General features: G+C 38.7%; 2 protein-coding genes across 2 annotated transcripts in view; one reads left to right on the top strand and one right to left on the bottom strand.

Moving 5' to 3' along the window:
- LOC146601986 (carbonic anhydrase 2) overlaps positions 1-240 on the bottom strand; it is an 18,721-nt gene extending 18,481 nt beyond the window's left edge. The window contains exon 1 of the mRNA XM_085309059.1: positions 65-240. Within this exon, the coding sequence (XP_085165185.1) occupies positions 65-98 (34 nt within the window). The 5' untranslated portion in view covers positions 99-240. The remainder of the gene's footprint in view (positions 1-64) is intronic.
- EMC2 (ER membrane protein complex subunit 2) overlaps positions 1-18,430 on the top strand; it is a 604,202-nt gene that overhangs the window by 56,204 nt on the left and 529,568 nt on the right. The window lies entirely within an intron of this gene.

Consider the following 18,430-nt stretch of genomic DNA (forward strand, 5'->3'; position numbering starts at 1 on the left):
CGCGGAGCCCGGGGCTGCCGCGACCCGGGGGCCGTGAGCCCGCGGGCGCCGCTGCGGCACTCACCGTTGTGGCTGTCATAGCCCCAGTGATGGGACATGGTGCCTCTGCCCGGCGGCGGCACTGCGCGCTCGGGAGTCTCTGGCTGGCTGCCGCAGCGCCGTGGCCGCGGCGGGCTCTCAGGGGCTTTTATAGGCTCCCGCCAACTCCATGCCCGTCTCCGCGGCCGGAGGAAAGGGGTGGGAGCGCGGCCGCGGGAGGAGGGAGACTCCGCTCGGGGGCGGGGAGAGCGGCCCCCTTATAATGCGCGATCCTCGGGGCGCCAGCGCTCCTCCGCGGCCGCGGAGCCGCGGAGCGGCGGGCAGGAGTCCCAGAGCGGCGGTGGCGGCGGCCCCCGCATTGCGCCCCGCGGCGCGGTGCCGCTGGCACCTGCGGCGCGCCCCGTTGTTACGCGGCGCCCCGCGTAGCGCCGTGACCTTGCGGACGAGGCGGGCGGGCGCGGGGAGAGCGCGGTGCCGCGGCCCGGAGCCGGTGTCTGGCGGCGGTGCGGCGGACGGTGCGAGCGTGTGCGTGTGTGTGCACGCGTGTGTGCACGCGTGTGCGCGGGGTGCGCGCGGGGGTGCGGGTGCGCGCAGGCGGTGCCGGCGCGGTCTCCTGCTGCTCCCTGCCGGGCGGTGCGCGGCAGCACCCGCACCGGGGCAGCTCCGGGGCGGCGGCGGCGGCGGCGGCGGAGGGGGGCGCCCGCTGACCCTGCCGTGCCACCAGTTTTTGAGAGGTGCCGGCTTTCGAAAGGGATTAACGAGGATTTGGGGGCGGGATCAACTCGCTGCGCGGAGGGGATCTACGGTCACGTTTAAGAGGAAAGAGGATATTATTACTACTTCCTCCTGTATTTTTCTAATCATGCTCGGAGAAGGAAGCAGCTCGAGCTATGCTTATATTCACTTTTTTACATTTAGGAAATACATACATTGACAGTAGTTAAAATACCGCCCTAAGAATGGACTTGTGAGAATAGAATTGAGCAATGCATATTTTAAATGTTTTTATATTGCTCAACACTCTGGAGTTTTACTGCAGGACAGGAAGGATCAGACCTTGACAAGCCTTTAACAAATGACTACATTTAGTCATATGCCGAATTTCATTGTTCCTGCAGTGAGTCTGTCTGTACACGTGAAACAACTCATACACAAGTGGTTTGCAGGAAACCTTTACCATCCTTCATGAATGTTCTTCTATGTCCTCTTGCTCTGGGCACTTTTTTAGGGCAATGACATTGTAAATGTAGCATTATTTTATCTCATCGTCTTGTTGAGACAGTTTGTCCTTACATGATTCTAATTTTATTCTTTTCTACAAGAATAAATTACATGAGTCCAAATTCTGTTGTCCGTGAAGTCATTGTAAATCTAGAATAACAACATCAGAATGACTCCATCATTCACATTGAGTATGGTAAAATGTGTGTCATCTGTTTTTATTTGTTAAGACGGRAAAAAAGTCTATTCATACAATGTGGTTACTATTGCTAATAGCAAAAGAAACCATCTGGGAAATTGCTTATAAAAATTGAAGGCATTTCTCAGACTTCTTCAAGTATAAGTAGAAAATATTTAAAGCTGATTAACACAGTGTGTGTCCTCTCACATTTACATGCTTCTATTGAAACTGATTTAACAACCATGAAATGGAAATGTGAAAGCAAAATCATACACAGAAGTTATTTAGAAGTAGCTGTTGTAAGTGATACAGAACAGTAACTGGAAACATGTTAGAAAGTCRTTAGGAATTTCTTGTTTGCTCATTACAGACCCTTTTTGGCAATCACTTTGTACCTTCTGATTGTGCTTTCCAAGTGTATTGACAATCTCTCATAAAYACAAGCATATAGAAATCCATAGTTAAGCATCCTTGAGGAATAAAGCAGAAAGTATTCATTTATGTTGTCATTGCCTGTGAAAGGARGGAGTTCTGTACATCTCAGAAGGCTTCCTTCCATTTAATCCTGCTATAAAAAAATCAATTGCACCCAATTCCTCTGTACTCTCAAACGTCAAGTTTCCACTGACGTCAAAGGGAGCACCACATAAAGAACAAGTACAAGATTAAACACGACACAATGTTTGGCATAGTAGGTTTCCTCAAAGCTCCACTTAGGGTTCTTAGCAGGGAAATGAAGTCAGTCAGCAGCAGCACCAAGGGACTGGGATTTTAATTAGCTGATTCTTCCTTTTATCACATTACTCCTGTCACTGTGCCTGCAGTACCTGCATAAGCACACACACAGACATACAACCACAAATAGGAGGTCCACAGTTCTTAAACATCTGTTTTCTTGGATCTTTCAACACAGCTAGCACTTGCAGGGTTGAACCCATGCCAAGAAGCTGCTATTGACAGCCTGGTATTGATTTGGGCTGGTAGATCCCATCCACTTCTTCTTCTGTCTCCTGCCTGCATCAAATTCAGATTACAATCATCAGTGAATATGGCTTCATGGTATAATGTAATGCCTTGAAGAAAACCATAGGCTAGCTTTGAGTGAAGAAGCTGGATATTGGAAATACGTAATCAAAATAATACTGCACACTSCCGAGGCTATTTGGTCCCCAAAAGCAAGGTATACTAGCAACAGTGAAAAGCATAATATACATACAGTACCTGGAAAAGCTCCAACATCTCACAGACAGTTACACCATGCTACATAAACCTGCTCCCCGCTCCACTACAGTTCTGCTGAAATCAGTGGAGTGACACATACGGGTAAGGCCTGCTTTCCTTACACATGCAGAATGTGTAGGAGTAGTTCCTAAAGCAAATGTTCACAGATCCTATGGCAATAGAGGCATTATAAATACATCTCAGCCAATACAAATACAAGGAACAGATTAGATAGTTAATGTAGCCATATGATTACTCACGACTCTGACATTAACATATTGGGTAGAAAAGACGTCAGTACAATCTTGTCTCCCATTTCTGTCATTACTGGTACCACTGTCAACAATTGTTGAGTATATCTGTTCTTCTGATTAACGCATTCCCCACATATTCCAGGGAAGGTTTTCAGAAACTAAAAAAAAAAAAAAAATAAAAATTTCTTCAGCTCTCCTCTGTTTCTTTTGTTTGAATATACCTAAATATGGCAGACAAATAAGTGTTTCTAGATTTGATGGTACTTTTGAATCATATTACTAAACACAAATACAATTTGAAAAAAGATAATCAGTAATTTCAGTAAGTGCAAACTGTTCACTCAGGTATTTCTATACAGTTTTTGATACTCATTCCTGCCCAAAGGACAGTGCATATATATATATATATCACCCATTTGAATCCTGCTTTGAAAGCTTATGTGTCACAGCACACTGTTGACTCTGTGCACAGGAAGAAACACATCCTGTTTGCCTATGGTTTATGATGTTTCCTCAAAATTATTATTACTATTATTATTATTATTAAAGCATCACAAATGTCAACACAGAAGGAAAAATGGCACATATCCTTCCTTGTTAAAACTTTCTTCTCCTTTGTAGTCAATTGCCAAATTCTGTTAATGTTCTGGCTGCAGAAGTAGGATGTGAAAGACATTCACCAACCAAGATAGGATGGTTACATCAGAAATAGATACAATGATTATCTTGTAAATCAACCTTTTAATTTTGATGTCAGATTTTCAGCTGTCTGAAAATCTGCTTGCAGTAATTTTTTGACATACTTGTTTCTGTCCTCACTCAGTACTAAACAAGACCCAGAACTCTGCATCATTCTGATTCATTTCAGCTATTCCATGAAAGTTAAATGAAAATACGAAAATTAAAATAATACTTGGTCCTTCAGTGAGGTTCAGGCTAGAGCCCTTCATTGAATTACAGAAATTATCATTTGTTACTCATTTCTAACGAGAGAATAACACAAGCAACAGCAATGCAAACTTCATGACCTATCAGTGCAACAGAAAAAGACTGCCTGCATGTCTGTTGGCTTTTGGCTATTGCTCATACTGAAATACACATTTTGATACACTTTGAAATATATAGTATTTAAGCAACCTAGTATGCAAAAATGAATGGGCTTGACTACACCAATAAGCTTAGTCTCCAGATTAAAGCTATCTGTCATGATTCAAAAAAAATTACATCCACATGCTAAAGCCCTATGCAATGGAAAATTGATGACAACAAGGGCATCTTATTTTCGCCTACAGTTAAATCCATCAACTTTAGGGAAATATTTGTGTACATACTTCTCATTCCAGTCAAACGTATTGGCTCATCAGCTGTACTCCATGATGTTCTAAAGGCCTCATTACCTGCCCTTTACCTGTCTGGCCTTTACAGCTCCAGATGTTATTTCCCTGCTTATGTGCTAGTTTGTGTTCTTATCCTGACTTCTCACCTGTGTATCTTTTTGCAAATACTTTTCATCAATCTTACAAACTACTTTCTCATGATTTATGCAAATGACATTGCAAAATGTACTGAACTTGTATCAAATCTCACTGGCAGTCTTTATTACCAAGAAGTATATAAGAATATTGCAAGGAAATGCCAGCTGGTCACCATCATGGCTCAGTTCAGCACTGCACAAGCAAAGGATTTAAAAGTAGCTTGTAAACCAAAGTCATTAACTTCTAGCTAGTCATTAGGCAAATTGCTTCCTATTCCTTTGGGGAAAAAATCTTGGCAAAAGATCAGCACTTTTTGGAAGATACAGGAGATAACCAACATGAAGCCATGATCAGAAGGTTAGAGATTTCTCTTCTGAAGAAGTTCCCAATAACCAGAAAGTCTGTTTGTCTCAGTGACTTCACTTGGCCCAGTACACAGCCCCTGCCTTGAGGAAGCTGTGCAGAATGCAGCAATCAGATAGCATTCTGGCAAAAYAGATCCTGTAAATTTGAGCTTCATGTCATTCTCTATAGTCAAGCTGATAATATATCTGACATGGTGGTCAGGTGAGATTTTTGCAMAGAGGAGAACCACTATATGTAAATGTTATGACTTGGTTCAGGCAGAGAGAGAGTTTTGTCAGTACACAGTAGATGCTGTGTAGGAATCCCAGACTTGCAAAGCTTTTYTCCAGCCACAAAATAGTAATCTACAAAGTAGAGGTGCCTCAGCAGTAATATCTCTTGGATGACATTCTGGATAGGTTCATCTTAGGCTTCTTTTCTTTMATCTTTTTAGAGACTCATTCTATTCCTAAATTGTGATATAATAGATAATGTTTGTCCTACATGTGAGCAATATTAGATGTCTCCCAGTCCAAAAACCACAGTGTGGCAATTGCCTCACAATTTATGGGGTGAGACTGTCCCACACAAGACTATGAGATGTCTGTTGTTTGGGTATTAAACAGCAAAACCTATTATATGGAAATAATGAATTGTGTTGAGATAATAACACAATTCACTATTTCCATAATATGGAAATTATTATGGAATTAATATGGAAATTATTAAGGAATTATTATTCCATTATTTACATAATTTACTTGGGAGTGCTGGTGGATGACAAGTTGACCGTGAGCCAGCAATGTGCCCTTGTGGCCAAGAAGGCCTATGGTCTCCTAGGGTGCATTAGGTAGAGTCTTGCCAGCAGGTGGAGGGAGGTGATCCTGCCCCTCTACTCAGCCCTGGGGAGGCCTCATCTCAAGTACTGTATCCAGTTCTGGGCTCCCCAGTGCAAGAGAGACATGGAGCTGCTGGAGAGAGTCCAGCGTAGGGCTACAAAGATGATCAGAGGGTTGAAGCACCTGCCCTATSAGGAACGGCTGCGAGAGCTGGGCCTCTTCAGCCTGGGGAAGAGAAGACTGAGGGGGGATCTTATCAGTGTGTACAAGTACCTGAAGGGARGGTGTCAAGGGGATGGGGACAAACTCTTTTCAGTKGTSCCATGTGACAGGACAAGAGGCAATGGGCAGAAATTGAAGCACAGGAAGTTTTCTCTGACCGTGAGGGGGAATTTCTTCCCTGTGAGAGTGACGGAGCCCTGGAGCAGGTAGCCCAGAGAGGTTGTGGAGTCTCCTTCTCTGGAGATATTCAAAACCCACCTGGATGCAACCCTGTCTAACATGCTCTAGGTGACCCTGCTTGAGCAGGGAGGTTGGACTAGATGATCTCCAGAGGTCCCTTCCAACCTTACCCATTCTGTGATTTTGTGAAAAAGCGGCTTTTTGCATGCACTTGCATAAAACGGTTATATCCAGACTTAGTGCAACGTTTCCAACTTCATATAAACCTGTTCGTGTAGCCAAAGGCTAAATTACATACATTACCCAGAATTGGGAAAAATATGTTTACACTACATGTAATCAAGATCAGATCCTAACTGCAAGAGAGGATTTAGACAGACAGTATAAATATCAAAGTGAAAATGTCAATAGATCATGGATATCTGGATTTAAAAGTTATATCTTGTTAGAACACAACATATTTTTACAATATTGGTACACTGAGTAAATGTTGGTCCAGATGAAAACAGGCAGCCTCTTTCCTCCAGTCAACAATGTTTCAAGCAGTGCACAAGTACACATAGTTTGGACTCACCAARTATTTCTAATATAGGAACTCTACAGTAAGTGCAGCATGAATTAGAAAAGAATTCTTAAAGACAGATCTCAAAGGGGGAACTTCCAACGACAAAGAAAAAGGTGGGAGACCAGTTTATGAAATTGAACTACAGAGTAGAGAGGAGTACCTAAGAATAAATGTTAAGAGATAATTGTGGAAAAAAAGGAAGATCTAGCCTTAGCTCTATGCATAGCTGAATGACATTTTAGAAAATAMAGTTTGTTAGAAAGTTTAATGTATACTATGGTATTACCTGTAATCATGTGAATATTCATATACTTGAGATATTTTATGTATATGAGTAACTCCACTGGCTTCTCTGAAGAGTTTATTGATGCCATCTGTATGCTAAACGTAAATCAACCAAATCACTAGCACTTAATRTAGCCAAGTACATCCCTTTCACTTTCACTGCAGGTAAAATTGTAACATATAGTGTGGCAACTCCTTATCTTTCTTTCCAGTTAAAAAAATGCCACATGAGGTAATTTGTTTCTATTATTACATACAGTGACATATTCTGCTTTTGTTTGCTGAATGCATAAAGTGAAGAAACTGAAGATTATGTTCAACCAGATATCCCTGTAAGGGACTTTTTAAGTTTTATTTTATATTAGACCAACACTAAGTCTGTATTTTAAAACAGGAATGTTGCTTCTTAGGATAAGGAGATCTGTAAGCAAAGAAGRAGATCAGCTCCTYGTTTACTCAGTGGAAGAACTTTCTACCACAGTTATAAAYGAGATTTCACAAAGAGTTCATGAATTCGAAAAAATAATTCAGGATATGCAAAGAGACTGTGACTGCTGTGCATGGAGCAGTGACCAAGGAGAGGTTGCACAGGAGCTCTAGGAGTTGCCCAAAGGGTAAGAGTTAGGATTGAAAGCCATAGTTCTCTACTCAGAAATGGTTTGTGTTATGTACAGAGATCGATTGAGGCTGAACACAAATTACTGGACTGTTCAGATCTGRTAAGTGCCATGTCACAAGGTAATAAATACTCAGTTGATTTTGTCAGATTCTCTTGTTAAAGTTTCACATTCAAATGAGCATTAAATTGCAGAGTAAAAGTTTTTCCTAATACCAACGGACTTTCATTTAGCTTTACCTTAAAGCTAGGGAAAATTCTTTACACAAAACTGTGATTTTTGCCATTGATTAGTGTAAACAAGAATGATGGATATGAACCTTAATCTTTAATCCAAAGCTTTCAGCTGAGGCCTCTAATTCTCATGAAAAATTGTAAATTGGACCAGGTTATCCTAGCAGATCTGTGAACCTCTCGCACAATTGGATGTAGTTTCAAAGTAATACTGAAACATGTTAGAGTTTGCAAATACTTCATAAATCAGTAAAATAATCACACAGTTCTTTGGTTTATCTGCTGGGAAAATAATTAGGCTTTGTTCTGACAAAATTTTCATCGATTTGTTTAAATTCATGCCTAYGAGTAACTAATAGTAAGTGTGAAATCTATTTTGTTATATATTTCTATCATAAGCTGCCACCAAATGACAGCTTCCCCTTTTACAGGAAAGGGATAAGAGGCTGAGTTACTGGGCAAAGGACCTTCAGATTTTTAAGAGTAAAATATAAGTCTGGATTCTAACAGCAAAACTGATTTCAAATCAGTCTTAGAACTAATCTTTCTAGCCTTACGCTATTACCTATTCACTCATTCTCTCCTTCTTGGGTAATATACTAACCTTACTTCTGTCAGTATGGTATTAGGTGTCTTACTCAAATATAAGAAAACAAGCTATTGACCTGAGAGAGAATGTTTTGGGGCTTTTCCTGTTCTCACATTTACATACTGATTTTTGGACTATGAAGGCTACAAAAAACAATCAGAAATAAGAATGTCATCATAGTCTGGTTTCATTTACATTTCCTGCCATCCACTTCATACTTCATCCTCCTTTTTCTCATCTCAGAAACATATGATAGGCGCTCGCTCTCTCTCCCTCTCCCTCTCCCTCTCTCTCTCTCTCTCTCTCTCTCTCACACACACACACACACACACACACACACACACACACACTTAACTTGACTTTTCAGGTTGTTTTTTGAATCTAATGTTATTTTGCTGTGTTTTATGGATGGAAGTGGCATGTTGCATTCAACAGTGCAACAGTGACTTAATTCACAAAAAAATAAAAAACTCACCTACTTCATTGTTTAGTTCTCCTTTCTTAGCGAGATGCTTCACTAACTGGCAACAAAAAATCTGGTATTGGAAAATCTGGCAGTGAAATATTGGAGATTTAAAATAAATTACATCCATTGAAATTCAAAAAGGAAATCTTGTTTATGGGTACCATGTATGGTTAAGATTTTATACTTACTTAGACAAGGTTTAAGCCTAAATTGGTGTTTCCCTTTGCTGATGAAGTTCTCTTAAATAACTACARTCAAGAGCACAAAAGCTTTTAAAAGTCTTAAATAACAGCTGCTTGCCATCCCACAAAGTTCAGATCAGTTCAACATTTTCACTGACATGTGGAATCAAAGTAAACTCTAAGACCAGACCTGTAAATCTAGCCAAACTGTTTTCTGTACAGACTTTGAAAAAAGAAAAGCAAATGTGCTTTCATATCACTTATCTGATGTTTTGATCCATGAGGTTGCTAATGGCTTCCTTGCCCATTGACACAGACTACCAGTATCACTATCTCAGGTATAGTATCTCTCAAACAATTCAAGTTGTGGTAGCGCTTCATCTCCTAGTCAAGTCAAAGCATGCTCCAGAACGTCCTCTGCACATTGAGGCTGAGGTGCTGTGCAAAGAGAAAGCAGTTCAGAGCTGGCTGACCACTTCTCTCAGTTACTTCTCTAATAGCTGTCAGGAAGTTATTGAAAAACTCATTCCCCTGAGTAGATAACATCACCAGTTAAACCTACCATGTGGAAGGCCTTATATTAAAATATATACTGTCTGCACTCTTCTATGAAAATCTTCAATATGCCCTTATATTCTGGAAATCAGTGATGCAGATTTTCACAGTGATAGCACATCTATTTACCCAGGGCGAATATTACTTTGTTTGCAGTTATGTTGCAGATAGYCAGGCTAACTAAAGATATTAGAGTGTCATCCTACCCCATTCCCTGAAAAATATGAAAGCATACTTGTGACAGAGCTTACTTTTGCAAAAATCTTTTCCATAGGAAAGACAGCTTTAGGCAAAGTGAAGTAGGCTAGCTTCTGCCATCAGAAGAATGTGCTAATAAACTCCAAATACAAGTAATGGGGTGGAAACATTTTCAATCAGTTTGGGCAAACAAGGTAAAGGATCATTGCTGCTGGCTTTTTGTGTTTTTAGCATTTTAAAATGTTCTCTTTGGGCATCCAAGTAAAAATATATTAAAAAAATAAAAAGTTATGCTTCAGACACTCTACAAAGTCAAGAAGAGTAAACGGCTTCTATGATGTTGCCATAACTTTGTTCATTTGTCTTCATGTCTATACAAGCCACACACTTTTTTAGAAAAAGAGGTAGAAAGTGGAGGAAMCTAAAGAATAACTATAGAATTTACTTCTGATTTCCAGCCAGAAATTGTGTTTTGATTTTTTATGATGTATATCTCACAAAATGGACCTTTCAGTTCAGAAATCAAAGTTCAGCAAGGTATCTATTATTTTTATATTTATATTTTGTGTTTTATGGTATTTCTCACACATGTAGCTCTGAGAATTTCTATTCAGTAGGCATTAGCATTGCTCAATCCTCTTAAAGATTCTGATCGGATTAGTATTCTCCCAGGATTGATATACTACACAGAACTGGTCTGAGAACACAGCTCACTGTAAAGTCTTTCAAAATGTACAAATAACTGTACAACGTATACAAAACTGTTATTATAGATGCCAAATTAAGTCAATGGTGTGCATCTACACCCTCTTTAATATCAAAACTTTCTATATGCTACTTTGCCTTTAAATTCTAAGCTTCTTTTCATATTGGACTGGCAGCAGGATATAAGCTATTTCCACCTCTTGTTCTGACATGAATATTCTTCAAAGAATGGAACTTATACTGAGTTCAGACCACAGGATTTAACTGCACCCCATTGTCCAAATTCAGAGACGAAATAGTCCTGGTCACCTGAAATAAATCAGGACAATTTCTAGGAAACAGATTACCAGCACTGAGAACAGTTTCATCTTCTTTGTTAYTGTTGCTTGTCAAAGCTGATTTCCACATTTCAATCCATTATAAAGTACGTGTCTTCTAGTAGTCATGATTTTGTCTGTCAACAACTTCCTGGGAAAAGACTTGGCTAACCAGTTAAACYACGTGTGCAGCCTTGTCAGAACATCCAGCTGACATGTTTTTAAATAAGTCTGACTTTAGCATGCAAATTGTTGGTTATGAAAATGGTGAAAAAAGCTATGTATGTTCAYGGCCCCTGAGACACTTAGCACAATGGTGTATAGACCCATTCTGTAAGGGTCTATATAAGGGAAGGATAAAGATGCATATAGGCAGCCCAGTATACAGAGTGCTCACCAAAAAGCACCGTCAGCAGCACTATTTTGTAACCTTTSAGATAACTTAGTATTGTCGCTTAGGACTATTGAGCAAACCTCCARAAAGGGAAAGAATTAAAAATTGCTTTCCTATAATACACCACATGCTGTGTCTGGTGAATTTTTCCTTGATGTGGTCAAAAAACAGCATTATGGCAGTCAATTACAGTTACCATTTGGAATTTATATACATTGAAGAGAAAATTTATGAAACAACCTTTCAGAATGAAAAGTAACTCTGAAGGGGAACTGACATAGCTGCACTGAATAAAGCTAGCTAGTGAGGATGATTGTGCCAAGTCCTGCAGGATGTACTTTCTTTGAAGCTGCTCAGATGAGGATTGTCATTTAACTGGAGTTGGTTTTACTGTATGAAATGGAAGCATCCTGACCGATTTGGTAACAGTAGTAATTCAAGCTTCTGCTTGAAGGGGAAAAGAGCACTACTCAGACTGTGTTGTCTTAACTTACCAGCCTTACCTGCTGACAGTCTGAATTAAAGTCAATTTGCCAATGAATCCAGATCAAGTTGTATGAGATGAAAGATCTAGGTGCGAACATCAGTGTCATTGCATTCATAGTTACTGATACTATACTATTTTTTAGGCTTCTTTGAAGACAGTTTATAGGACAACAAAGGACATGATGGTGCCAGCTACAAACAGAGGTGGAAATGTATCCAAGACTGGGAAATCATAACTTCCCCATACAGAGTTACACACATACTTTCAACATGTCAGCRTGGTTGTCAACAACGAAATATCAGGTTGAATCTCTAGGATTCTATTGCTACCTTGAAGGAACTCTCAGCCATACCTGATGATGCAATAGCAACTGAGAAAAACAGCAAAGCATATGGTCCAGATGGTATTTTTGCTGAAATCTATAAAGTGGCTTGCACTTTGGCTACATCAGCTTCCTCTGAGATTTCAAATATAAGACTTGCMTTACATGACTTGAATAATATAACTGCTTTTTAAGTGTAAAAGATCAACAAAGACAAAGAAGAAAAAAATCTGATTATAAGAACTGCCTCTATGCCACAGCTTTTCCTTGGATTTGTGTCACTTAATTATTGTTGTATTTTATAGAAAAGTTTTTTCAGAAATCAATACTTCTAGCAAACAATGGAGCAATTTCCATGTCATTTAACACTAAACAGAGGAATGAAAATGGTGAGGTAAAACACAGACTTACACAGCTTTCATGAGTTTACCAGAACCTGTGATGCAATGAACTACTCAGACTCCAATACTTCTTGTAAAGTTCCTCTTGTCCAAGAACAGCTGTTGATTTTTAAGCACTTCATGATAAGATGCAAGGCAGAGTAAAAGTCAGGCAAGCCTTTCCAACTTTTCCAACTTTCCAAGCATTTTGCTGTTATGAGCATAGTCAAAAAAAAAAAAAAAAGTGTATCTTAAAGTATGTCCAGCTTTTCCTGCTTAGTAAGGAGGCATGACAACCTATAAGCCTCCAACATGGATCCTGAGATTCATTTCAAACCGCAAGAGTGTTGTAAAGTTTTTCCATACAGTTTATCAAGTTAGATAATGTACAAACTCTTTATGTTAATAATTCCCTCACTGATAGCCTACTTTAAGCAACATTTTATATGGATAATCTCATCTGCTTTGGAACAGCTCTGAATGAATCACTAAGGCTATTTATCAAAAAGTTCTGGAAAAAAGCATACGTCCCATTCTATATCCATCAATGCACTCAGTTTTTAGTCATTAATGAGTTCAGTTAAATGATGAGCACACTGAATAACAACGCTGTTGCATAAAGAAAGAAACATCATTTCTGGAAAACTCCCAAAGTGAGTATGCCATCAACACAAGATTAAGCTATGTTCTACACTAAATGTACACAAAGTTATTGTACCTATCATTATGCTGGACAATAGCTGTACTGGCTATTAAAARGATGACAAAATTTTCACCTAGAAACAACCAACTTTGCTTTATTCTTATAAAGTGGTAAAACAAGCTGATCCGTGATGAAATCTTGCAGCAGTGACTGTATTTTCACCAAGTCATTATTGATGACAATTCCACCAACAGGCAAAATACATGTTTTGATGCTTGAAAGACCAAGCAGCTCTTGTCAGGGAACATGAGAATGTGAAATATCCAAGTATCCTCTCTGAGCCACATACCAAATCTTCACCTGACTATGGTTCATGAGACGTGCACCAGATCCCATTTATAAAAGCTGAAGAAAGGAAGAATTCTGAGGCATTTACAGATGACAGCAACTTCTCACTGTGGACAGGGGCAGTCTGTGTGTGCAATGTGCACACTGAGTGCTAGTGTGACTCAGGATTCATCAGCCTGTACTAGCTGACATCTTCTCACAGCTCGAGGCTATTCGTCAGCCCTTATGCCAGCATAGACTCACTGTTAGTCAGATGACACAGCCCCTAGCACACCAGCTGTGAACTGCTTACAGATTACAAGGTTACAAGACACAGTATTGCTATCTCTGCACCAAAGACCCATTCGACTAGGTGCAGTTAACATCAACTCATTTGAATTATTTGTTGCACATAGAGTAACAGAGGCTAGGATGAGGCAAAAGCCCCTCTGAGCAGGAAGAGTTTCCTTTGGGCCTGGAAAGCACACAACGCAAAGGACTGATCAACAGCCTCATCAGAAGCAGAAGGGCTCTGAATACCATTGCAGATTGTGCAATACTGAGTGTTTATTGTGCACAGACCTGCAGTCATTTGTACACTCACTGGCCTTGTTACCCGCTCTGTCCACTTCACAATTATTCTTTACAATAGATGAACAGTGACAACAGTCTAATATTTCATCACAGTAAGGGTATGTTAACTACATATCTGGGGGAAAAGGTTACAAAGGATCCACTGTATAGKTAAACTGTTCTAGATCTAAGAAGCTACTGAATTGAAAGCCATACCAGACATTAACTATATGGTGCTTCACTGAAGAATTACTGTTTTTGTCAAATTTTGTAATTTGTCCAGTTACATTAGTATTTCAGTGACAGCATCAGACCTACATAAATATTGTATTTATTGTTACATGTATAAAAGAATCTATAATTGTGCTTAACAAATAATTGCAATAATGCTAAGTTCAGAATCCACGGATTTCTTAATATGTRTATTATACCGTAAGAATATGCTTTTTACTGTATTAAGGACAAAGACATACAGAGATAGCTGCATTTCAAAACCTAAACAGTATTATAAACAAAACGTTTTAAAACTACACCTAAAYGTTTTTTTATCAAACTTAGATTTAAACGAGGTTTAATTCAACATTCTCTGAACTTTCTGTTAGAATATATTTTTATGTATTAACTTTATAGTTTTTGCCAATAAACTCTTTTAGCTGATGTGTAGGCATTTATGTAAGTATGTGTTCTTTAGATAGAAGACTTAGGAAAAGCAAGCCTAACTTATCTTGTCAGTCTTAGGTTGGTCAGAATTGAGACAAGACATGGGAAAGGAATTTGTGTTATCAAAGTGYATGTGCTGTACCCATTCTACAGTCTGCATGTTAATATTTCTGCACCACCATCAACCTCATATAAATTGTATGTTTTTAATTATCATTACATACTAAGAAGAGTTTATATAGCAGCAGCAGCACATGATTGCAATGATTTAATTAAAAAGGATTTATTGTTTCTTAAGAAGACAGATGCAAGAAGACTGGGCATCCTTTACTGTTAATACAATTCTAAATAAACTTTACTGCATGGTCTTTGGCTCTGAAACAAACTAAATATTTTGTTTGGTTATAAGGTATGTRATAGTTTGTAAATGTGGTACCAGTACAAGACAGCTTTTATTTCATGTTAATATAAGAGATAGTCAGGGTTTTTAGCTTAAGTTTCTTTAATAAAAAAGCCAGGATTATTAAGGTAGTAGCATAGACAAACACATTTGTTACCTTTTCTCCTAACTGGCTCCTACTTTATTTTCCAGGATTCATAACTTACTAGGTCATTCATAATAAATACCCACTGGTGCCAGTACTTCATGTTTTCCAGTAATATTTTCCTTCAAGTCAAGTTTCTCTCTCAGCCTCTTGCAACTGTATTTAACTTATAAACTATATTTATTCCAGAAAATATTTTTTTCTCCAGAAACATTCATATTTCTTCTGAAGCATCTCAGTTTCTTTTCTGGGCCCATTGTTGAATCARTGTTTCTGAACTCCTGCTGTGTTTTATCCTCATTCTAGAATCTACAATGGCCATTTCTGAAGCAGACATAACCCTCCAAGWAATAATTTTCTTTTCTCCAAATTCTGTACTACATTATTTTTTCTCTCCCTTAAGAATGCTTTTCTTTCCTTTCACATTCTTATTCTTCTCCTATGGTCAACTCATACAAACTACCCAGGCCTTTTGTCTCTGTTGCTACGCAAACTTTCAGCAGTTCATCGTGCTCCACTCTGCACCATGATTTGATGAATCCTTGATAATACTGGTTCAGGCACTATTTTTTAAACATTCTTAGCTTGGCTTTTTTCTCCCTGGCTGTTTTCCAAAGAGATCTTTAGAATCAAATGTGCATGTCTACCTCCTTTCTGCCTTACATTTTCCACAGGGCATATGCAGTTTCTGAATCTGCTGGAAGGACATTTAAACCCCTTCACATAAAAGAATTGTCTACATTGCAAGCACTTTTTCTATTCAGTAACATGTACACTCCATTCTCACACCTAGGATTTCAAAGTCTTTATGTATTTACAGTAATAATAGCCTGAATTAGCACACTTACCTAATGGGATAGTAAAATTTGAGTCAGTAAACTAACCTTATAAGAATAGRTATGAGTTAGAAGTTAAAAATTGCCTTTTTTTCCTATCATTTTTCAGGTCAAATGTAACAAAGAGAGGAGTAACTAGGCTCAAGTAGAGCTGTCCATGACAGCTGACTCTTCATCTTTCTAAATCCTCCAGGCCTCGTACTACCTGACTATTCATTACCCCTTTTTTTCTGTTTCCTGAAACAGTGGATCTCCTGCTCATATTGTCCTGATAGCTAATCTTCATTTTCCTCAGACTTGCAAGTTTCATTGAATTCTTGCTCTCTCAAACCAAAGAAGATTGTCAGTCTGAAACTGACTGTGGAATTACACTAGGCTTCTTGTAAATAGATGGAAAGAACAGCTCTGGAAGTATTACATTAGCAGAAGCTCATTGTACAATTGCACCATGATCTTGCAACATCAAGCACAGCTGGATAGCTACCATTTTCTYTATCAATGCAATTAGTAGATCAACATGGAGCAGTATGAAACTAAGGATGTCAATCAAATACTTGTTTCTCACATACATCAGGTGCACTACAATAAATTCTCAGGTCCTTTCTAGTGCATGGAGCACAGAGCTCTCCATCCCATCATCTTTGGCAAGTTTGATTTACAAGAGTTTTTTTCTAAAGAATAGACTATGATGATGTGAGATCAGAGTGTGGTTAACCACAATCTGCTGAGCAAGTTTTTCCAAAAAATATCCTGTTCCAAAATGGGCATCTTAAAATTTTGGGGGGAGGCTGAAATTGGAAACGATCCAGAAGAAGATAAAGTACAGAAATGGGAAAGTASCTCCAGCATGATAGAGTCAAGTTTCCTGCTTGTAAAAAAGTTGTTTGTTATTTCTGTAAAAAATGTTTTGATACAAAAAGAAATAGCTAATCAGTATTTTCATGAAGGATATTGTTTTCTATATCATACAGTTAGTTTTAGCTAAGAGGAGAAGACAGGTAAGTGATTTCCTGTGCTTGTTTTCCTCTCTCTGCCCTGCTGATCCTCCCTAAGCTACATGCATTCCTCCCAGAAAATGGAATAAATTTCAGTAACGAAGCCCTTCCTGCATTATACTACCACTATTACAATTTTACAAGAATAAGCACTTCACAAGTAAAGACAATCATTTTCTAAAACTGGTGAGAGCAAGTGGATGCAGCTACTCATTTAYACCTTCATTTAAAAACTCAGACTCAGATGTGTACATCTGTTTAATGTGCCAGTTTTCAGGGCTACAGTTATTGAGCTTCTGCAGTCACAGCCTTTAGTAGACTGCATCACAGTCTTTAGTTCAATGGAAAATGTTCAGGAATATAGGATGTGTAGAAGTAGGGTAGCATCGTTAAAGTGGTTCCARACTTGTACTCCATAAATAACCATGGCTGAAATGCTCCTTGTGATCTGATCTTTTGAAATCCTGGTATTAAAGTTCCTAGATTTCAGTCTTTATCCTCTTTCTTTTTTGCAGGTCCAAGCATCATGACTCTTCAGGGCTAAGACCAGTCCAGACTTTATAGACATCATCACACATTGAAAAGGGCAGGATTTGGAAGCTTTGGGGGTTGCTTGGCTAACCAGAAATTCCAGAAATTTGGAAAAGGAAGGTGCAAAMAACAAAGCAATGAGTACATGTGCTCAATCCTCTGCTGCTCTATACAAGGTGTGCTAACCGTATCAGAGACAAAAAAAGAGAGGCTCGGCAGACAGACATCAAATTGTTTCTATTACATAACTGCCATTTGACAGGCTGCCTGCAAGGTATTGCGTGTTTTCTCTGTTGAACCTCAGATTTCATGAGCTTAGGGTTAATTGTTTCTCTCTGAAATTACATTCTGAAATTTCTAATAGGCTCAGATCTGCTTGTATTATTCCACTGGTTAATCTTGCTATATTTATATAAGATCTTTTTCTCTCCTGTATGGATTTAAGCTTACAAAGAAATAAATATCCTCACTTATGCAAAACAGCTTCATGAAAATTTATGGAAACATCAATGCCTTGGAATATAAATTTAGAGGTATCCTCATTATAAAAAGTCCGTAAGAAAATTTAACACAAATGGATTGTAAAAGAAAAAAGCAAAATATAGATACATAAAATAAAGAGGAAAGCCATTTGCCATACAAATGGAAACACCCAGTCATGGTTACAGTAATTCCATTTTCTAGGCTTCCTACATAACTTGAAAATTAAGCAACACATAGAAGAAATATTGCATCAGATGTTCGCTATAAACTTAGACACTTGCATATGGAATGGTCAATCATGGGTACACCCTGGAAAACTCTATATCTGATCAGATTCCCCAAATAACAGAACAGTTTCTCTTTTCATAGGCAAGGAAAGAAAAAAAAAGTGGTTGTCATACAAAAATAGCCATTAAATACAATATTAGAAAAAGTGTATAGAGCTCCAACACTTAAATTTTATAGAATGCTAATGTTTATTCTTGGTGATATAAAAAAAAACAGTCATTTGAACAGCCTCAGGCTGCAGTCCAGCTCTCTTCCTTCCTCTGCCTGCCTGAGAGAC

Source organism: Rhea americana, unplaced genomic scaffold (assembly GCF_003343005.1).
Source record: "Rhea americana isolate MKP2758 unplaced genomic scaffold, rheAme1 scaffold_0, whole genome shotgun sequence".
Classification (NCBI taxonomy): Eukaryota; Metazoa; Chordata; class Aves; order Rheiformes; family Rheidae; genus Rhea; species Rhea americana.